The sequence below is a fragment of the Dendropsophus ebraccatus genome, chromosome 10 (genome assembly GCF_027789765.1).
Source record: "Dendropsophus ebraccatus isolate aDenEbr1 chromosome 10, aDenEbr1.pat, whole genome shotgun sequence".
Classification (NCBI taxonomy): Eukaryota; Metazoa; Chordata; class Amphibia; order Anura; family Hylidae; genus Dendropsophus; species Dendropsophus ebraccatus.
This window is the reverse complement of record NC_091463.1, coordinates 67,206,790-67,230,424: the sequence shown is the minus strand read 5'-3', so window position 1 is coordinate 67,230,424 and position 23,635 is coordinate 67,206,790. Positions and strand designations below refer to the sequence as shown.

The 23,635-nt window shown below is 42.5% G+C and overlaps 1 protein-coding gene across 8 annotated transcripts in view; it reads right to left on the bottom strand.

The window, feature by feature from the left end:
• The window catches only part of FGF13 (fibroblast growth factor 13), a 296,379-nt gene that overhangs the window by 47,081 nt on the left and 225,663 nt on the right, over positions 1 to 23,635 (bottom strand). For 7 of the 8 annotated variants that reach the window (XM_069943097.1, XM_069943096.1, XM_069943095.1 and 4 more), the window contains one exon: positions 4,875 to 4,985. In XM_069943097.1, coding sequence (XP_069799198.1) covers positions 4,875 to 4,985 — 111 coding nt within the window. Of the gene's footprint in view, positions 1 to 4,874; positions 4,986 to 5,992; positions 6,889 to 23,635 lie in introns of those variants that run through there. The other variant, XM_069943098.1, reaches the window with a different exon arrangement.

The window sequence follows — 23,635 nt, the reverse complement described above, 5'->3', positions numbered from 1 at the left end:
TATTTGTCCTAGAAATGTGTGAATAAAGTGACAACTAGTATTATGATTGTACTTGTCAAATGGGTGTGTCTCTACGGTGTCAGCATTGACTGACATTGTCAAACTATGTAAGGACCTTAGACAAAAAAAATTGTTATAAAACAGCCTGTAGAGGTGGCAGGTTGTCTTTAAAGGGGTATTCCCAGCTAGGGTAGTAAATCAGCAGGGATTTTGGGGTCCCTGTTCACGAGCTGGGGGGGGGGGCAGGCCAACCACAATCTCTGAATAGGGTACTGTATATCTACCAAGGATGGGAATCCCCATTGAAGGTCAATCTATCAGGTACAGTTCCTGCTCACATGGTACCTTTCATTTGTCTGTCTGCGATTCCATAACATAGAAAAAAAGCTTTCATTCTCCAGTGCAAGTGCCAAAAAGGCATGCCCAAGCTCCTGATGTGCTGAGGATACCCCTTCCAATCCTGATCCTACTTTAGACTTTGATCCAGCTGTCAATTAGTCAGAAATAAGGATGGGAGGGTGAGAGAGTAGGTGTTACAGCTCCCTGCACTGGAAAATGAAAAGCAATTTTTTACATTGTGGAAGCACAGACGGAAATATGAAAGGTACAATGTGGCTCCTTGACTAGAGATGATCGAACATCGGGAAATCTTAGGTTCGATCAAACTTGAACCTTCTTGAACCTTCAGCATTTAATTCCCGATGCCTTCCCATTCCATGGGGAAGGTGGAGACTGTCCGAGTACCACCTGGATAACAGGGATACAGCCTATTCCCTAGTCCCACCTGGTCACACATTTGCACCATTAGTCCATTCATTGTCTATAGGAGTACAGGAAGTATAGTGTTCGGCTATCTTTGGTGGCTCCCGTGATGAATGAATGGATTATTTAATTTAAATTGAAATTAAATTATTTTTTAATTGTTAACGAATGATAATTTCGAATACTATACTTCTTTATATACTACCTAAACATGGGAAGAAATGCTAAATACACACTCGGTATAATTTATATCCCAGATATTAATAAAGTACAAGGCTGTAAATCTGGGATTAATTACCTGGTAATTACTGGATTATTATATGTTAAACTGGCCATACACATTATATTAACAGCATGTCTGCCTGACTATTTACAGTGTATGGGGTTCCCTGATGTAGAAAAGAACAGTCAGGCATGTTGGATATCAAAATGCCTAATCCTTATGTTCTCCGGAAGATAAGACGCTGCTTTTTAGACAGTGAAGAAAAACTCAAAATTATGACTCAAATTAATGTTATAATGAATCACAAGTATTGGACGTACAATAAGTCTGGTCTGGGGTCTGAATATCTTTTTTTGGCTGGTCTGGGGTATAAAATTGTGTTGTTATAGTGGCTGGGGGGATCTGTTAAAGAGATCTCAGCAGCAACTCTGCAGCGATCAGGACATGTTATTCTGGTTGGTTAGTGAAGAAATGAGCCAGACTCCAATTGGGGAAGAGATCCCTTGTATACAGGGCCTATTGGCTCTCCTTAAGGGCCTTTAATAAATTATTTTCATAAGGGTTAAAGTTACACCTTAAGGAGAGTGCCAACAGTGTATGTAGAGGCTTATAGGCCATGAAAGATTCTCTAGGAAAACATATGCAATGTATTCCTTTTCTGGGAAGAACAGGTTTGCTCTCTGGTGCCACCTATTGGAGGTGCCTCCCTGCAAGTGGATATTTGCCAACCCAGGGCAACTAACTCTTTCTCTTGAGAGAAATACTGGCTTTGTTAATGGAATCCGAGCATGTTTCAAGGTTCTTTGAAGGGACAAGCATTATCTCACAGGATGTAACCTTCGGTAGAGGGCATTAGAGAGCAGACTCTCTTCCTTCTGGATGAGGGCTACTGTGCATATTAGAAATACTTCTAATTCATTAGTAAAAAGTCTTACTGAGGCAAAATGTCAGAGCTTGACTTGTCCACTTAGCCATTCATTGAGATTGGGCACAGCTCCTGATCAGAAGTCTTGTCTGGGAAGTAGCAAAAGCAGTGACTGAAGGTGCTAAAACGGAAGTGTCGGGGGACAGAGGTAGGCGAGTATGACTTATTTTTTACATTACAAGTTTTTTCCCAGATAACCCTTTTTGGAATATCCCTTTAAACCTGTTTGTATGAAAAGGTGGTGTTGATGTTGACATGACTAATGGTGCATTTACACTTATTTATCTGGCAGATTTTTGAAGCCAAAGCCAGGAATGGATTTTGAAAAGAGGATAGATCCCTCTCTTTCCTTTATGACTTTTTCTCTGTTTATAGTCTGTTCCTGGCTTTGGCTTCAAAGATCTGTCAGAAAAATCTCTCTGTGTAAACGTACCATTAAATGTGGAAGAAGTGGATGGTTGGGGAACAACCCAACACCTATCGATCGTCCATCGATTAGTATTGGACTATTTGATAAATATGAGACAGCATACATTAATACCATAAACACCAAAGTCTATAATGCTGTTGTTTTTTGTTGTTGTTGTTTTTTATCATTTCAGCAATGAGCCTAATCCTGGGCAAATGGCATGCATAGCTGTAAATGATGGCACACATGGTTAATAAAAAAGTCACATAACCGACATAAAAGACATTATTGTTGTTTTTTTAATAAAATCTCCCAAAACAGGTGCACAGACAGTGTTAAATGAATGTGCCGATATCTGTGCACATCCATGTGCTGCACTGATTTTCTGCTCTACAGAATACAATAGGCATACTGATTTGCATGTTATTTGTGCATGCAAACATGTGTGTACAACTTAAGTCAGCGTTCCCCAACCTGTGGCCCCTTCCAGCTGTTGCAAAACTACAACTCCCATCATACTCAGACAGCTAAATGCATGATGGGAATTGTGGTTTTGCAACAACTGGAAGGGGCACAGGTTGGGGGACACTGATGTAAGTGAACCCTCAGTTCTTCAATTATTTAAAAGTTTGCCGAACATTTTGAAGGCAAACTTGAACTTTATCTGGTAATGATGTTCTATGCAGCACAATTACTTGGGTTAAACTAATTTAAGAGAGGTTAACAGAGAAGCTAAAGTAATTTCAGAGAAATTACAAAGCTGACGAATGGCTGGACGAACCTGATTATTCTAAGATAGGATTGGTAGCAGCGTAAAGGTCCTCCTGTCCCTATGTTAATTAGAGCATTGGATGAGAGCCCTAGTCAGGAATTTTTGTGTATCAATGATATATTCTTACAAGAGTCCAATGAATGATAAAAGCTTTATGGCGGTTATGTATCCACTTTTTGGAGTCTAGCCTGTTGTTCATGTTTGTTGGGGTGTGTATAGCTGCCATAATGAGTTGATATATACGCAGTAGGTGACAAGTCTAGACGTCAATCACACATGACATTATACTGAGTGTAGCTGAGCAGATACTATATAAAATATATTGTCACCCCTATGACATCACGTTACATCTGCTATTGGGGCTGTTGTCATACTATGGCCACAACCACACAATGTCTTCTTTTGGGCATTTTTTTCAATGATGCAAAAGAGGGGCTGTTATTTTAAAACACTGTCCGTTATTTGGAAAATGATGGCCGTTATTTTGAAAGAAAAAAAATGCTGTTTGCTGCAAAATAATGGGCATCCAAAAAAAATGGTAACAATATATATATATATATATATATATATATATATATATATATATATATAACTTATTATCCAAATGGCTATATATATATATATATATATATATATATATATATATATATATATATATAGTATATCACACTTATTATCCATACTTAGGGTGATATGTCAACATGTTTATGCAGCCATGTTATTTCCTATTATACAGATCCCTGTGCCTTTGAAATGTGTTCACACTTTCAGGTTTTTAGTTGCAATTATTGAGCACAAAACCAGTACAAGATCATATAAAGGAAAGACTGAGACTTTTCCTCTTTTCATACCTTTTCATGACTTTGATATTCAACAATTGCAATTACAAACCAACAAGTTTGAACGCAGAAACTAGTTAACACAAATGCCTAAAGAGCTCAATATACCCCAGAACAGTTTTTCCTATGCAAACTGTGGAATGTTTAACTAACAGAATCCCAGCTCCATTTTTTTTAACAATGTAGGGAACAGATAGAAACAATAGCAAAGAACAATAGCCCATTATAAAGCTAATAGTATACTTAAAAGAAAAGAAAAAACTTTCTAAGGAACTAGCTTTGGTTACCATTATCTTAAAACAATTCTGGCTGCTTTTGGGATCATTCTAAATGGATTCACACTTCAGCATTTTGGGGCCATCTGCACTTCATATCTGCTTTTATGAGTCTTAAAATAACGCTTATCACCCTGACATAGACGATGGAACTTTCCAGAAGAGTAAGTGATGAAACATTTCTACGTCAGTAATAAACTCTACGAGTTTAGAGATAATACGAACCAACAAAATTAACCCCATTGGATGTTCATGGCTTCGGCACAGTCATTGGAGTGTGTATGCTCCTCGGGGGCAGAAGGGGTTAAAGTAGTAACTAGGTAGAAGTGAAGCGAGAGCCAATCTATTGTTGGCAGGGTGTCTGGGTGCATATATGTCCTTTGATGAAATGTGATCCAATCTAGAGGACTTCTCGGGATCTCCATGGAGATACCGTTTGATTCTCTCCTAGATGACAACAACCTCGCCCTACTCCTCAGCTTTCCCTTTGTAATAAGAACATCACATTTATGACATAGACTTTGTGGCTTGGGAAATTGCAGCTCAGATGACAGTCTCTTGTCTGGATAACCCAACCTCTGCAATCCACAGAGCTTTGTCCCTGCTCACTGCTAGAGTACAGCACGTACATATAGTCAGGTACGAAGAGGAAGGTTAAGAGCTACTTACTGTAACTGCTCTCCTCCTCCTTTGTTCCATCAATTGTGCCATCTGCTTGGAGCTGCAAGTGGTAGCCTTGCCTGCTATAGAGTTTTGTGACTATACCTTTGAGTTGAGGCTCTGTAAGAAAAGAGAGAATACAAGGCGTAGATTAGATGACTTCTTCATCGTAATAAAGACCAAGTGTTGAGTGTAACATAACATACAGTACATTATATACGTCACTCATCATTGAATCCATTCTATAGAAAATTCAAATTACAGTAATCAGTTCCATTGTCTTGCAGAATGATTATACACAGTTGAGTTTGTCATGTATTCATCTGCTATTCATAAATGCACTGCTAACTAAAGCCAAAACAGTCAGGCATATAATGCATCTAAATATTACAATGGATTATGGCAAACAATAACCCTGACGCTACTACGTATATCTGTATGTTGCAATGTCAGTTCATTCATTCAGATAAGGAGAACAATAAAACAGAATTTCCTTATTGTGCTCTATAGCCAGTGAGGGGAATTCCCTTCTCTGCGTAACAAGCAGCTGCTGGAATGAAAACTGCGAATGCTAAATAATATGTTTACAGCAGGAGGGACGTCTGATGGATCCCCTCACGGAAATGATCGTAGACACCAATTTATGCATTTTATCCACTTGTAGCATACAAGGACTGTATGGGGGGGGAGTGGGGGGTATTACCATATGTCAATACTACAATACTAACATCACCTGGTGATAATTCTTTATAGGTGAATGGAATAGTAGAAAATATGCCCTGTCTAAATCGCCGTGATGCTAAAATCTAAACCTAAAGATAAAATGAATTTACGCCATGTTTGTATGGCACTGAATCAATAAATATGCAGATTACAATATGGAATATTCTGCCGTTTTCTAGAATGTCCCAACACCCTCCAGTCAGAAGCAAGACGCCGTGCCCTGTCCATTAACTTATCCCAATCTACTTTGCTTATAGGTCCTTTGACGTTACAATGGTGCACCTCGGAAATCATACAGGTGATGTGCCGAAGCCCCATCATTATTATGGCTACACACATCCCATATCTGATGAAGTGTGACTGATAAATGAAGGTTGATGTTAGATCGTAAGAAGGTGGCAAACCTGGTCGTCGTCTTCTCCTCTTTTTAGAGCCGAACAGTTTGACCCGTGAGAAGACGTTGAGTTTGTTTTTCTCACAGTTCCCTTTGCCTTTGCTGGGGCTGCTAACACATTTACATGCATTGGATTTTTCCCTTTCTCGAGCTTGTCTCTTCTGCCTAATCAGAGAGCTGGCAATAGCGGCAGCCATGGCTATTGTTTACCAACAAATTAATCTGTTGTGTTATCTTTCTTTCCTCGACAAAAAAAAAAAATGTGAAGACCGCAAGATCAGAAACTGAGACAATTTCTTCTGGAGGCTAAGAAAGTTGACATTCGCACCATTGATTTTCCTTAGGTCAGCCTTGGCATTTCTTTTGATGAATGGATATTGTCACATCATCAGGCTCCAGCACTGGAAATAGACCCTAACTCACTTCTCTTTGCTTATGAATATTCACAACTTTTTCCAGCTCTCCAATGTCTTGCCACCATCCACCTCGGCTTCAGATTGTCCCCCTCGTTCCTTCTATATCAAGAGTTTTAAAACAAAAATATTGACCAGCGTTGCAGTATGGGCTTGACCTCGAAGAGACAATGGTCTGTTCTTTCCACTTCCATGTCAGAATCATAGATACAGCTCACGTTTCTTGCCTGTAGCTGATGCATTTCTCTTCCTTGGGTCAATCTTGTTGCATTCGAGATAAAAACGAGCCTCTTCTGTATTCCAAGAAAGCTGTGTACAATGCAGCAGCAGCAGCAGCCTCAGTCTTCAGGCACTGAAGCCACTTGTAACTGTGTGTGTGTGTGAGAGAGAGAGAGAGAGAGGGAGAGAGCGAGGGAGATGCAGATGGGTTGTTCCACTCCTTTTTTCAATGAAATACAGAATAGCTCTGACCAACATCCTATTGTGTGTCATCCGCAAACATCTGGTTACTTTTACTGAGCACAACAATAGCATTTACAGCTCAGTTGTTCCATTTGTTGACTAGAGTCCTGTATAAATTTCTATCGCAGGCTTTTCTATCTGTACAGAGAGGTTGGAGATAGCAGGGCAGGATGAGCTATGTGTTCAGGAAGGGAACCTGCTCTGAAGAGCCACCTCCCGGAGAGGGAAAGGTAGTCTGAATTAATTGGTCATTGACTCTTTCACTGCCAAGACAGATTAAAAATGCTAAGTGAGTAACTGGACTTGGGACAGAAAACGATCCATTATTGGTCCTGGAAAAGATCTAGGGATTGGCTGCCAGCGACTGGATTCTGATTGGTCGGTGTAATTTTCCTGCCTAGCTCTTCCTCAAAAGGGTTTGTTAACAGTGTCTCCGAAGGCATTTTTTTTTTCCAGTGATATTCAGCCTGAGAGAGTGACTTCAGACATGTAGATGCATTGCTCACAATGTGATATCTTGCTTAATAAAAATCAGCACTATTTAGTATGTGATACCTAACAGATTAACCCTTGCAGCTAGAAGTTGAAATAATCTAAGTCACTGGATGCAAATAGTGTTATACTGAAGTAGCACAATGAATAGAAGCATACCCCGTATAACTAGATGTATAGAAATATTGTGTGAAAGCCTAAAAAGCTACTGTATGCATAAAAGAGTATTTCACTGAGCTGTTTTGTTTAAAGGAAACCTGTGACATGTATATATTAAATGTGTTATGTTATAGAACAGGTAGGAGATAGATAGATAGATAATTTTTTTTATTTATTTATTTTTTTTTTTGTTAGAAAAGTTTCAGGATATCTATTTAGTCTACATCTACATCTGGCTCCTGACCCTCCTACAGACATGAGCGCATAGCAGTGCATTTATACATTCAGAATGGAGACAGAACTGGTAATTTGCTGCCAGACAGAGCTGGAGTCTTGGGTTCAAATACGGCCAAGGACAACATCTGCAAAAAGTTTGTATGTTCTCTCCATGTTTGCGTGGGTTTCCTCCGGGTACTCCGGTTTCCTCCCACACCCAAAAACATACAGATAGATGAAGCGCTGCGGAATCTGTGTGCGCTATACAAATAATAATAAACAAAAAATATTCACAGTGGTAGTTTGTCAGTGTAGGGAGGGAGGGAGAGCTGACCGATTAGGGCTTCGAACATTGTCAAATTGGCAGTGTAGGGACGGTTACAGAATCCACCATTTTAGCACTTTAAGGATTCATTTCTTAACCTTGTAGTGACCAGGCGTCCATCACCGTCCATCCTGTCCATTAGCTTCTTAATGTATTTGAGTTCTCTGAGGCCAAAAGGGGAGGCTCCCTGGTCCATCTAGACTTGCTGAGCAGACTGTACTCTGCGTACTTCTTGCGTGTATTGCGTGATACATGTATACACATCATTGCGTATATACGCTTGGGCTCATAAAAGAAAAGCTAATGCTATTCACCTCATAATTGCTCGGTTATTACGTATTTTACGCTTTGCACCTGCTATTCTGAATGTACCGAAACGTGCGCTTCTACTGTACGTTCGGTATTTGCTCGTTAGATATGAGCGAACCGGGTTTGAGTCCATCTGAACCCGAACGATCGCCATTTGATTAGTGGGGGCTGCTGAGCTTGGCTGAGCTGAGCCAATGACTATGTCCATGTTTTCCACATAGCCTTAGGGCTTTATCCAAGTTCAGCCGCCACCGCTAATCAAATGCTGAAAGTTCGGGTTCGGATGGACTTGAGCTCATCTCTATTGCTCGTGAATGTGAAGCAAACGCAAACTGATCACAGTTTTTTTTTTATGTTTGTGTTCGGGATCCGAACCGAACGTCAGAATGTTATCACTAGTTAGGATGACCTTTCTCTAATGTGTATGGGGGCTTTCAGAGTCTTGGTTCTCAACTAACCAGGTTACTGGTGAACATGCCAGATATAACAACTTGATTGTACTTTAACCTTTATAGGCAGCTGCAACATCCACTGTCTCTTCTATTCCTCATAAAGAGAAACCTTTCCTCTCAGCCATCAGCCATATTAGCTTCATGAGGCTAATATCTTGGCTTCCCTGTCAGTCTTCTGTATCTACATTTTAGGAATATCTCCTCCCCCCCCCCTCCTTCTAAGCTCTGGCAACCAGTCACTGTGACACCTCCACCCCGCTCTTATTCCTATCTCTGTGCAGAGACATGCCAGACTGAACCTATGCCTGAGGCGGCAGAGAGTCGGCATTGTGAATAAGCCTAAAGTGTGTGTGTGTGCCAATGCAAGATAAGGTTAATGGAAATAACTACATTACATGAATGAGCTCTCTGCAACCTGTGGCTCTGCAGCTGACTGGGTATGCTGGGAATTGTAGTTCTCCAAAGGCTTACATACATGTGGCCTGTCTGCGAAGACTGAAGAAAGCAAATAACAGAGGTGTTGATAGCCCGTTGTAAAATAGGACTAGGAGTAGGAGTACTTCTCAGCATATACCCCAGTGATGGCATCATAGCGTAGAAGTTAGTGTATGGCAGGCTTTGTTATTCTTTATTCCATGGAAGCCATTGGACCACGTAACGTTGTGAAGCGGGATTAAAACTCAAGAAATACATTTGAATGTATATAGTAAATAATAATAATAATAATAATAATAATAATAATAATAATATGTGTGCCTCTACATAAATGCAGTGTATGAGACACCCCTAAGGGGCTGGAGTTTGGGACAATATTTATTTGGGCCATGAAGAATGAGTCATTTACACTTATAATTTAGATAGGGACGTTTGCTATATGTTTATTATACCCCTTGTAAGACTTATCCTAATGTCACTACTTAGAAACAGGCGAGTATGCTTGAAAGAGAACGAAAGCCTTTGTTCACCAAAGTTTATACTGGCTGCACGCTGCCAAAACAGCAAGGGTACAATGACTGTTACGGATCCTATTATACCTGCTGGGTTATAGCTCCAAACACTATCACATTTTCAGAAGTTCTGTGCATAGGTCACGTGGGTTACATGAAATCACAGACGGACGTATTTACAGTAACTAATCCACACTTTCTTTGGACACACAGAGTCATTTTATTAAGTAACAGACACATTTAAGATATTGATTCTCCACTTGAGATTTATTTTCTTTCATATCTTGTCTCATGAGGTTTCCTTCACTACGAGATCTGACTCTGGATTTTCATGACATGGCGAAAAGGTAAATTGTTTCAATTACTTAACTGGTTAATAACATTTCAGCCCAGCGTTATTTTCTCATTGAGTGGTCATTTTGATTCCTTGTTATGGCAGCATTATCACATTGGACGGTATTGATTTTACATGATTGAGCGCTTTATTTACTGAACGCAGCATGCTTTACTGTAGATGCAAATATCCCATAGTGGACACTATGGGGGTAAATATGTGTTCTTTTTCTCATGCACATATACATAAGACAAACTGAAGGCAAGGCACTATATATATATAAGCTGACATCCCATCTCAGATTTTGTTTGAAGGGGAACTATCAGCACGTTAGACAAATCTAACCTGCTGATAGCTCCCTAGTGGGCATGGGGCGCTGAGGATGAAGGTATGTCTGTAACCCTTATCTTCAGCGCCATTCTCGCACAGTTTATTCTGAAATTCTATGCCCAGTAAGCCCATCCCCTCCATTGATAATCATTAGTAGGGGCGGGCCGTCTGTGGGGTGGCATAGCACCACCCTTACACAAAGATCCGCCCTCGACCGACCCATCCCCTAATGATTATCAATGGAGGGGGGCTGGGGGTAGCAGATTTGTATATAAGCCCACGGCTAGATAAGGCTAGTCATCATGATTCTTTGCATATTTTTTTTTTTTATTTCCGTGGTCCTTTCCAGCACCAAAATTTAAGCCCTCGTATTAATTTTCATTGAGGATGAAGTCCACAGAAGGAGTTTCCCAGCATGGCAACAACCCAAGGTTACCCAGCCCACCTCATCTCCTTCTTCATCTCTGTGCAAACTTACATATGCTTATACACCATACACCTACTGTATGTTTGCTAGTGGGCATGAAGGAAGTGGAGAAAACCCTTTGAAGGGGTATTTCAGCCATTCTCTCTAAAATACTTAACTCACAGCACCCCCCTACCCCCACTCCCCCACTGACTTTTTGACATGTTCCACACAAATCTACGCTGCTCCGGTCAGTCACCTCAAATCCCGTTTTGAATCCCGTTACATTTTCAAGATGGCGCCTGACCGTAAAATACATCTTCCAGCTTGCAGTTTGCATCCTACGTTCCTGCTGGGTAACCGCTTCTGTCCTCTAGCTTGGGCCGAACTTCTACTGTAGTTTTTTCAGCCAGTTACTTCCCCTCTCATACCATGGCCCCTGTGCACTTATACATATGCCACCATATATGCTCCACCACATATTCATCGCCTCTATAGGTCAGCTTTTTCCCCTGGTATCTACCAGCCAGGTATCTAGTGATATCGCTACACACAGAGACACACAGATTTCCCGCTGTTCCTATTGGCCGCCTATTCACACACCCTCTATTACGATTAGTGAAAAATTATTTTCCCTGTGCACCGCAAGAACAGAAGAGACGGACGGACACAAGAGATCGAAGAGAGTGGTACAGTCAGAGCACATTTTCAGCAGCTTTGGGGGGTGAGACTGCAAAGCATACAAACAGCCCAAAACATGTAACCAAGGCCTATTAGCAAGATGGTTAGTTTAGGGGTGGGAATAGAATGGGCTTAAGGAATATCCCTTTCAAGGGGATCTGTCACTAGGTTTATGCCGCCTTAAATGAGGGCAGCATAAAATAGTGACAGAAATGCTGAACAGAGCAGTGTATTACTTACCCTATTCTATTCAGCTGTTCTCCTAATATGCAGGAGAATAGAATTCTGGCTGCACATCTCCCCCGCCCTCCGGCTGCTGATTGACAGTTGCTGCCTATACACAGCATGGATAGATAACTGCCAACCAGCAGGTGGTGGGTGGAGTTTTCTGCTTCTAATGAACGTTGAGGACTACTGGGCTCACACACATAATGCAGAGGACGACTCATTGTCCATGTTATTCAGGAGGATAGCTCTGAATCAGCGTCACAGAACAATGTAAGGGATACAGCATTCTGTTTAGCTTTTCTGTCACTAGTTTATGCTACCCTTAGATAGATAATATTTATTTGTATAGCGTCAACAGATTCCGCAGCGCTTAAACCCACTAACAATCTCTCTTTAAGTATCAACAAAGCACTGTGGTCTACAGATCTTTAGTTAGCTAAAGGCCCTATTCCATGGAACGATTTTGGGCCGTATTTGTTCATGTCGGCTGATCGTTGCGTCGTTTGTGTTTCAAACATGTTGAAGGACAAACGACTCATACAGCAACAATCTGCTGCCGTCACTCCGTGGAATAGGAGCGGTGGCAGCAGACTGTTGCTGTATGCTCTGGGTTGCCCAGACAATCACCCAGGCAGCCCCCCCCCGGCTCTCCCTGTGCCCCCCCGACTCAGCCGCTCCCTGCTGCCGCGCGGAATAGCTGCGGCAGCGAGCGTGGACCGAGGAGCAAAGGAGCGCTTATAGCGCTTGTTTGCTTCTCTCAGTCGGTCCTTGGAATAGGGTCTTTAGTCTAGGACTGGATAAAATCTTTGAAGGGTTTGTGGCTTGTGCACAGGTCCCATTCTCTTTTTTAAGAAGAATAGGAAAGGAACAGCTAAATAAAAAGAGCACTTAAAAAAGAGCTAAAAAATACTATAGAAATAGTGCCATACACTGCCCAGTAATATTTCAGTGTTTTAACAAGACTTCCATACATTGCACGTATAACTGGATTGTTAAAGGGGTAGTGCGGCGGTAAACAATTATTCACAGAATAACACACATTACAAAGTTATACAACTTTGTAATGTATGTTATGTCTGTGAATGGCCCCCTTCCCCGTGTCCCACCACCCCCACCCGTGTACCCGGAAGTGTGATGCGCTATACATACCTGTCACGTGCCGACTCGTGATGCTTCCCCGCGATTGGCTGAGCACAGTTATGCTCAGCCAATCGCGGCTGAGCAGCCAATGACGCTGAAGAGGGCGGCCGGCACTCAGGACGCTCTAAGGGATTCGGCAGGGCCGTCCGAAGACGACATCGCAGACTGAAGATCGGAGACGAGTCGGCATGTGACAGGTATGTATAGCGCACCACACTTCCGGGTACACGGGTGGGGGTGGTGGGACACAGGGAAGGGGGCCATTCACAGACATAACATACATTACAAAGTTGTATAACTTTGTAATGTGTGTTATTCTGTGAATAATTGTTTACCGCCGCACTACCCCTTTAAATCTGATAATGTCGATGCTGTAGGAACTTCATTTTCTAAATCATCCTAAGGGGATGGTGAGATGCTGGGCAGTTGCCCTTACTATGCCAGTACCTGTGACAGGCTAAGCTATATTCCATCTGTATTTTGACAACAAGTGCTATCTTGTCCTGACCTTTAGTGAAGAAGCCTTCATTATTGATGTGATGCTTGCCAGCTAAAGCCTGTGTTACATTTTTATGTATTTCCGTGTGTATGCTCAGTGCAGCTCCCATGAGCTTTCCTCATATTCTACGTACTGCATGCTCTAATAGAAATGCCTGAAGCAGAACACGACTCACATGGCATGTGCACTAGTTCTCAAATCTAAGAAGCTAAATAAACAACCCATTCTAATAACCATCCTGTAAGTAATGATTCTAGTATGTGTTCTCAGCTGAATTTCACCCAATATGTGTTACCTAATGCTTGGGCAGCTTTTAATAGCATACATTTTTATCATACACAATATACTGTAAATGTAATGGTAATAAGTACTAGGTTTTATGAACTTTCCAGTAGAATTAATTATGCCCATTCCAAATAAATCAAGAGTATTGATCAATTGTAGCACCAAATATTAATGTTAAAATTCTGATTATCAATAGATTGTTTTATTATATAAAATATCTCCCAAGGGTAAAGATTAGAGATGAGTGTGTACTAAAATGCTCGGGTACTCAAGAAAAATATTTCCCGAGTCTTGGGTGCACGTTTCGAGTAACGGACCCCATTGAAGTCAATAGGAAACTGGAGCATTTTGCAGTGGACCCAAGCTCGGCACAGGGAAGGTTGCATGAAAACCTGATAACCTCCGAAAATGATGGAAAAACCACGGAAATAGAAAGGAAACAGCAGGGGCAGCATGCATGGATGTCTCTGGGGCACCAAGTGCACAGGATGCAGCACAGTGAGGATAGGTATAGCTGACCTATAGATCCCAGCCAGCCAAGAGAATGTCAGCAACAGGACAAACTGACTACAGCTGCACTACAAGTCCAAGCCAGCAGCCAAGAGTAGCACTTAGTAGGACTGCTGGGTTCTTCGTGTCGTTTTCCTGCCTAATCACACTCTAATTCCCTGCCTAAAACTCTCCCTGACAGACAGCAGCTCTGTCCTTATGCCCATCCAGCCTGTGTCTGAAGCGAGCACCGCAGGACCTGATTCTTATATGCCCAGGTCATCTGATCTGGCCAGCCAATTGCTCCCAAAGACTCTACTGCATGATGATTGGCTGAAAAAAAGCAGCCAAACATGCAGGAAGAGGAAGATGCCATTGTCTTGAGTATTGCGTACCATCGAGTACCCTAGTACTCGAATAAGTACCAAGCTCGGATGAGCATGCACGCTCATCTCTAGTAAATATCCTTAAGCAAGTGAAGCTATAGTTTTTATATGTGCTACAGTATATTCATTCAGACATCAATGTGGGTTAAAAACCTCAGGTCAAACATTGGGTGGGAGTTGCTTCCATAGATACAAAGGTAAATAATAGATGATAATATTACATTATTGTCTACAGATTGTATTGTATGCAGAGATTGGTAAAATCCCAAACATTCAGTATGTATAGAGGCTGCTCAGTTGTCCCCAAATGTTCTCAGTTAAATAGATCACTGATCTTTGTTCCCCAGATGTAGGTAGTACTGTATGGTAGCTGCTTATCTCCTTAGGTTCCCTATGGCAATGAACATAAATGCTTGGCCACTCTATTTTTTCTAGTTAGAATTGCAGGCAGATGGAATATAGGAGTTATGCGCGAAGAATAAGGCACCATCAGATAGATTACCTGACCCATAGGGTTCTATTGGGCACAGACAACAGACACAGGGTGTCTGTCCCGGAAAACAGGTCAGGAAATTATAGAACCTGTCCTATTTTTTCTACCTGATCAGAAAGGCATTCCTGATGGTTTTCTGAATGTAGTTACTGATTACTGTAAGGAAATCCTGATGGTTTCCTGAAGCGCCCTAAAGGCTGACTGATCAGAGTTTCTTGACAGTAAAAACTGAAACAAACTCGTGAAGGCAGCCTAACAATATTTGGCCAGTTTCTGTTCTATATGGATGCATTTATTCATCTATGTTATGGACACAAGGCCCAGCCATGCCATAGGTTTAATACTCAAACTACAAGCTTCATAGAACCTTTCCAGTTCTTGTCATCATACATGTGGTCCATAACAGAGATGCAAAAATGCAACCACATAAGGCTAATTTAAAACTGTGCTTGGTGTTAGGAGTTCTAAAAAGTACTTATTATCCTCAGTATGGATGGAAATACCATGTATCCAGATAAAGATACGTCCGCCATGACTTAAGCTGGGCTATGTAGGAGGTTGTTGAGTAGGGTGTTTCTTGTTCTGGTCTTACATTACCAATAAACAATAGGTAGAATATATTGACTCTAGGACAATAAATTACGTTCATCTAGGAAAGCAATAGATCTTCCTCCATCCTGAAGGTCAGGGTTCCCTGGCTGTGGGCTGAGAGCTTGTTATTTGGTAAAGTCAAACTAATAAGACAATGCTTTCTTATTTACTATATCCATGGGGTAATAAAAGAGCAGCTGATTACCTGACACTAAGACAATGATATCATTACTACTAAGTAGTCAATAGATGCTTTGGCCATAACTTTGATCTCTGGAGCCCAGTCAGTCCATGTCTATGGAGAAAGGGATTAGGCAGATGCGCACAGCTAGAGATGGATTCTGCAGTCCCCAGAGTGATTCTGGCAGGATCTAATCCGCATTGTTGTGTGGGTGTTTATGGTGGACGGAGAGCAGAAGTCAGCCTCTTGATAATGTAATTCATTATCTGCTCGGGAGCCGACAAAGGCAGTAAGAACTTCTCGCATCAATGCAGACCTGAGCAATCTGTCACTTCACACACCAAATGAGAAACGCCACGTTCCTTCATGAGAAACGGGTGAAGCCATTGCTTAACATGTACAGGGGCAGAAATCTAACTTAGTAACCAGAGCTTTACGGAGCTCCTCTTCATCGTCATGTCATTCCATGTCCTTGGTGAAGCTTGATCTACAGTAATAGCATGCCTTTCAGTAAAACATTGTTATATGCGGAATCCTAATGGGTTTGCTCCTGTATATCTCTTATACTCCTGCTGTCACATAACAATGAGGATGTTTACAGCCAGAAGAGCAAAGAGACTCCCACACTTCTCTTCCTCACATCATCTGAGCAGTAATAGGATAAAAACAAGACTCTGTAAAAATGGGTCATACAGGATAAGCGGTTGTATAAATGCTGGATTACAGGGGAGAACAGACGTGGGAGAAGTGTGCTTTTTCATTTTTGGAGGCTATGTGGTAGCATCAGGTTTTCTACATCATGCGGAATATATACTTCTCACCAGAAGAAGAGCTATGAGGATAAATGTGTATTTAAGATTGACTCTGTACCACAATCTCCCCCCCCCCCCCCCAACCGCTTGTACCATCAGATAGCTGCTTTTAATCCAAGATCTGTCCTGGGGTCCGTTGGGCAGGTGATGCAGTTACTGTCCTAAAAAACAACTTTTAAACTTGCAGCCCTGAGTCAAATTGGCGTGGCCTAGAGTACCCGCGCACTAGGCATGCACCGCCTCTCTGTTTCTCCTTCCCACCCTCTTAGAAATGCCCCCAGGCAGGATTTCTGCTAATCATCACTTCTGAACACTGCACATGTGCTGGTTCGTTAAAGCTCATGTGCAGTGTTTAGACAAGTGATGATTAGGAGAAATCCTGCCTGGGGGCATTCCTAATGGTGAAGAGGGCGGGAAGGAGGGACAGAGAAGCGGTGCAAGCCTAGGGCACGGGTACTCTATGCCTTGGCTATTGGACACAGGGATGTAAGTTTAAAAGTTGTTTTTAGGACAATAACTGTATCACCTGCTGAACTGACCTTAGGACAGATCTTGGATTAAAAGCAGCTATCTGACAGTACAAGTGGTTTGGGGGCAGATTGTGGGTACTAAGTCGCTTAAAGGCTTATGTTGACTCACAGGAAAATAATAACAAAATACATCCTTAAAGCAGGTGGTAATAAAGGAGCATGTTCATTATTTTTATGGTCATAATTCATTATGACTGTTATTCCATACTGGGTGTGCACTGCCGGCCAGTTTTCCGTTGACTTTAATGCAGTGCATTATCACATTGAAAATATGGTCGTATTTTTACCTCTAAATTACGGTCGTATTTTGGCATTATTTTATTGTGACCATGATTTACAGGAAAATTACCAGATCACATGATTCATGGACAGCCTTTAAGTTTGACTATTAGGAGGAGGACTGGCTATTTTTGGGTAACTATCACAAGTTACTAACGTCACAAGTTCCTTAGTAGTTTTTCTCCATAAAATTGAGGCTGTGCTAATGTCACAATTTCACTGTAACTATGTGTTACTGTAGACCAAATAGAAAACTTCAAATTATGACCAAAGTTAAACTAGACCAGCTCCCAGACTCCCAGAAAATAGGGGGTTAGAAGGTGTTTATGCCTTGTACATAGCCTATGTAGCCTATGTGGTCCCATGATTTGAGATATGATTTGAGTCTATAATAGGACATGGTGCAGGGCTCACCCAAAATTGGTGTAAGAGCAGCCACTGCTTACAGCCCCGGCCCAGTTAATGTTAAAGGGGTACTCCAGCAGGGGGGGGGTGTTTCCTGATACGGGGAGTAGGTGGCTAAGGGAAACAACGTCCACTCAACCCCCCGATTCCAGCGGTGGGTCCCAAATCGCGGCGCTCCGGTTCCCGCTTCCTGGTGTCTGATGCGGGCCCGAGATGTGACTTTTCAGGTGGGCTTAGACAGTCAGTGACAGAGACGGGATCTGAGCGGACCTGAGACGTATCATATCGGGCCCGCGTCAGACACCAGGAAACAGCTGGGAACCGGGGACCGGAGCGCCGCGATGCAGGACCCGCCGCTGGAATCGGGGAGGTGACTGGACGTCGTTTCCCTCAGCCACCTACTCCCGCCGGAGTACCCCTTTAAAATAGGTGAGAAACAGACAGGAGTCCCTGCTCTTTAAAGTACTTGTTGGAGCAGAACAACAGCAACAAAAAATAATTCCTTAGTGAAAGAATAATAAAACGTACTTAATAGCTCTGTGGAATGTAGATATAAGAATGTCATTAGAAAAAAAGAAAAAAAAAATGGTCAATAGAAAATGCATAAATTTAACTATAGCTACACAAAAGCATGGCTATTTTACTCAAAATCAATAATAAAATATAGAACACTATATGGAACAAACTAATGTTAGTGACAGCAGAGCATGAATGAGAGTATGCGTTTCAGATGGTTTGCTTTTCAGGTTCAACCATACATATTCCACATATTTTGGTTAAGACCATCAGGCTCAGCCAACATCTAATATGTATTATGGCTTACATTATCTGACCTAAACAAATGATGTCCGTGGGGAGAAGGATCAGGCATGTTTAAAATAAATAATAATAATAATAATAATAATAATAATAATAATAAATAAATAAAGTAGAAGTATTGAAATTATCACATAAGACAATCCCTAACACTTAGTGAATCCCAATGTTCATTTTCAGCAGTTCACCAAAACCTGGCAAAGATATCCACAGATACAGTATAGCGCTCGCCATTATGAGAGTGACAGCACTAAGTCTTGTGCCAGTGAGATTCTAGTGGTTTCGTAACATTGCTGCATGTATTGACGGTCTCACGCATAGTCGGGAAAATGTAAAGTGAGTGATGATACTGTAAGATATAGGAGCAGGGAGTCCATCAATAAGGACTCCATGCTTCTGTACATATATCCCATGGTGTGCTATGTCGGTAATGTACTACACAACAGAGCAGAGGTGTACCGATGACAATGTTGGTGGCCTCTATATATGTACAGGATATCTTTTACGTACAAGTGGAACTACTAGACCAGCCATGTCAAACTCTCGCCCGCAGGCCAAATCTGGCCCGTTGTGCCATTATTTTTGGTCCGCCAGGCAATTCAGAGTTTGAATTACATCTGGCCCACCATGGCTATTATAAACAAGACTATGGGGAGGGCTGGCTACTATATGAGACTACTGAGGAGGGCTGGCTACTATATAAGAGACTATGGGGGAGGGCCGGCTACTATAGAAGACTATTTTGGAGGGCTGGCTACTATATAGGAAACTTGGGGGGCTGGCTAATATTTGGGCACTACTGGGAGGGCTGGCTACTATGTCAGGCAATTTTGGTTGGGTTGGCTACTACATGGGGCAATATGGGGGGGTTGGCTATTACATGGGTTGGGGTTTAATCATATCATAGCAATTTATCATGTCATTTATCATAGTGCACAGTGTTGGGAGACGCACACCACTGACAGTGCCAGGACCGCCGCATTCGCTTTTCAATATTTATCAAGGTTGGCCCGAGACTTTGTCCAATTTTTTCATTTTGGCCCACTATGTATTTTAGTTTGACACCACTCTACTAGACCATTACCTTTAATCAGAGAGACATTTTTGCACACTTACTATTAAAAAAGATATTGAAGGTGAATAACACTAATTATTTGCATTTGAGCAATCGCCTAGCATATATTTGTTACCCGAATTTTCTCCAGCTCCAGTTCCCTGTTGGCTCTACAGCTGCAGTTCACATATACTGTATATATGGGCGGAAGGGCATCCCATATTCCCTTAAACTGCTCTCAGATTGGGTTAACAGATGTACAAAAGCTGCTCATAATGCAATTCCTTAAGTATGGTAGCCTCACTTTACCTCTGGAGCTGTGCTGTGCAGCAATATGACACATTCAGGTCAGCTACATCTGTATAACTTATCATTCTTATGAGCTACAAGTCACGTAAGGTCAACATGAGCAGCTGCTGCAGAACCTCATGGAGTTTATTAATAAAGCATAATTTAGGGAGCCCCTTGTCTACACCATGGCTAGCACAGGAGCCTGTTTACTTGCTGCATAGAAGAGGACTGGAGGGAAGACTTAACTCCTGGACTCTGCAGCTCAGGGACTGTGCAGCACAGGAGGATTCAGCTGCAGCACAGGAGGATTCAGTAGAGCTCTGTCAATAGACAGAGGCAGCTTATCCTTATAATACATCATGTACTGTTCTGTACAAAGTTATAACATGACCCCCTCCTTGCTAGGAAACTCGTGGTAAGATTATTGGGGAAGCACACAAAATCCACAATTGTACCACTGGATCCAAGACGACTGGAAGGCATATAGTAACTCTATTTCTCTCTAATCCAGCACTTCTTACAGGTATAGTTTTACATTTTATAGCTGGTTTAAAGTGATACTGCCTTCCTATCTACAAGTGGTTCTCCACACCATCCACAAGCTTACATGCTGCATATTCAATATATACCTGTATAAAACTTATCTGTGTTTTGTTTATACTCTAAAATTGCTTCATTTCATGGGTGGACAGTGTCACCTAGGCGGGGCTTCTCGGCAGTTGGGCCATCTCCCCAGCTGGGAGATGGGGCCCAACTGTTGTGAAGCCCCGCCGCCTAGGTGACACTGTCCATCCATGAAATGAAGCAAGAGTAAGGGGGGGGGGGGGGGTGACAGTATCACTTTAAAGGGGAACTATCAGCAGGTTAGACGAATATAGCGCACGCTGCAAGCGGCTCCGCAAACAACTGATATGTCAGTTTTCTGCGGCCGCTATTCAGTGAATGGCAGCCGTAGAAAACCATGTCAGTGCACACTATGAAGAGAGCAGCTCCAGCCGCTTGCTTCATAGTGTGCTATGGGTAGTTCTAATGTGGGTGCACGCTGAGGCTCCCACATCAGATCTCTACAGTCATAAAGATCATCCAGCCGGTACTGCAGTATTGGCAGGGATGATCTTTTCAGAGACCGGCTGTTCTGTGACCCGGCTGGCTCACGGAACGGCCGGTCTCTTATGCCATGTGAACATGGCCCTATGCTGTTTGAAACAAAAAAATAACTAAACTCTGACCAGTTCACAGAGAGTCATGGCTCAATGTGTCCATCAAACAATCAAATGACTGCTTTCTCTCTGTGAGTGCTCAGATGACCTGGGAAATAATGGACTTCTTGTGTTTAGACTTATTGAAAAAAAAAAAAGTCTTAACACAGGAAGAGCTATTGTCAGGCTGGGACTTAAAGAGATAGGACAGGTGAGGCTCTGCACTGGCATCCACCCCGCTGTCCCTGCCCACTTACCACTCTCTGCCCTTGGCAGCAGTGGGTAACTGGGCGACAGTACCTGACCTGGGTTGATAAAACACGAGATGAAGACAGAACAAACACAATATATTCAGGGTAAACAAGCCGGGTCGGTAACTATCAGTTGTTGCAGTACAAAATCAAAAGTCGGGGAGAATAGTGAAAAAGTCAAGTCAAAATCGGGAAAACAGCGAATTCACTGGGGCGTCCCCAGCAACTGGCTGGGCCGGTTGTCAGGTACACCATCGGCACCTGCGGATGACCAGCCATACGCTCTGGCGTTGGCACCAGTTGGCACCTGCGGGAGGCTGCCCGTACACTCCAGTGTCGAGCATGATGGCCGGCTCCTGATAGACGTAAATTGCAAACTTGCTTTATATCACATCTACTGTTGTTTTAGGTTTTAACAATTAAAATGGCAGTGACATTTTATACATATTCAAAATAAGACCACTACAGTATATAAATTCAATATGCTTTCCTTTAGTTTCCAGCTGAAAAAGCATCAATATATGAACCAAACTGCCCTGTGTGGACACAGATTTCAGTTGCATAATAGCATTACACCTTTTACATAGTGAAAATAGCAAAGTTCCCACTTTTGCACCATCCTAAGCTTTCTCCTCGATATGCTTTGTTTTTCACAGTGTGTTCTCGGTGAGCAATTCTTCTACCATTTTTCTCTGCTTGGCGCAGATAAACTTCAATATAAAAATGTATTTCATTGTACTCTATAGTTCTCATGCATTTTTTAAAGAAACTTTTCTTCAGGTGTCCTCTTAAAGGAGAAGTCTGGCGCGGGGAAGGGGGAGGATTTTTTTGGGCTGGGGGAACATAATAAAGAAGGTATATTTACCCTACCCAGTGCCCGCACAGAGCTGTGTCCAGTTTCTGGACCCCTTCCAGCAGTCTTCCTAGCTCCCCTGCAGCTAGGCCACTACCCGACTGATGGATGCCCCGCTCAGCCAGTAAGTGACTAGGGTGGGACACTGCTGAAGTCACTGATTGGCTGAGTTGGCTTAATCCAACCCGTTTGTGATGTGTCAGCTGAGTCGTAACCTACCTCAAAGCCGAGAGAAGAGGACAGCCGTCAGGCAATGGGAATCCAGTGATGGGGCGCAGCATTGGCACTAGGCCGGTAAGTATACTCTCTTTATTATTTCTCCCACACCCCCTGCGGGTAATGATCCCCCCCCCTTCTCTTTTAAAGGTGTACGGCAAAATCTTGGTTCTCCAAGGGTTATAATGTGTCTGTATCCAGAGAACATAGATGCAATTAAAAAATCAAGTGCTTAACAATGCACAGAAGCCCTAAGCTTCCGACCCCACCACCCGGTACTTCTCAGATGATGCAGACAGTGTGATTATGTTATTGTGCCAACTGTGTTATTCCAGACCTGGTAAGTACTAGGACAGGGGAAGAGTATTGTAAGAGAGGACACTAGCTAGTATTGTTTACAGTATTTTAGGGGGCACAGTATGGGACCATTTTTAGAAGTATACTAAGTATTGCTATTTTCAGGTTACAACAGGTTTGGCATTATTGTACTAAGGGGCATAATGAGCAGAGATAATAAATTCATGGGGGGCTCAGTGAGTTCAGGTGGGGCATTCATGGGTGCAGTGTGTAAGGACAGGAGCTTATACAAGTATAACAGATGGCAATCTGAATCAAATATAAGGAGAGAAACAAAATACATCTGGGCAGCACACTCAGCATATTCAGGTTATATCTGGAAATAGTCATCATGGCGGTCTGGAATAAATGGAGCAGAAAGGGAAAGAACTTCTACAATAACAGAAGACGTCACCAAAGAGTCTCTGGATAAAATCCAACCATGTACCAGGTTCTGCCACCTGTGACCCGCCAGCACTGCAGCTGCCCAGCATACCGCACTAGTCTATTGAATATGTGAGCTACGGCCGGCCCCAGCGGCACAACGCTTCTGTCTTGGGACACGCACCAGTGACGTCACCTGGTGGCCGTACATTGGCGATCATGGAATCGGGCATCTTGATGACCTGGAGGACCACTAGGGGGGGTAAGATGGGGTATTGTTTTCAGGTATGGGGGTCAGCCAGGATGGATAGTGTGTGAGGATGGGGGGCAGGTTGAATAGTGTGTGTGTGGGGAAGGGGTCAACCAGGATGGGCAGTGTGTGGATATGGGGGGGGGGGGGGGGCAGAAA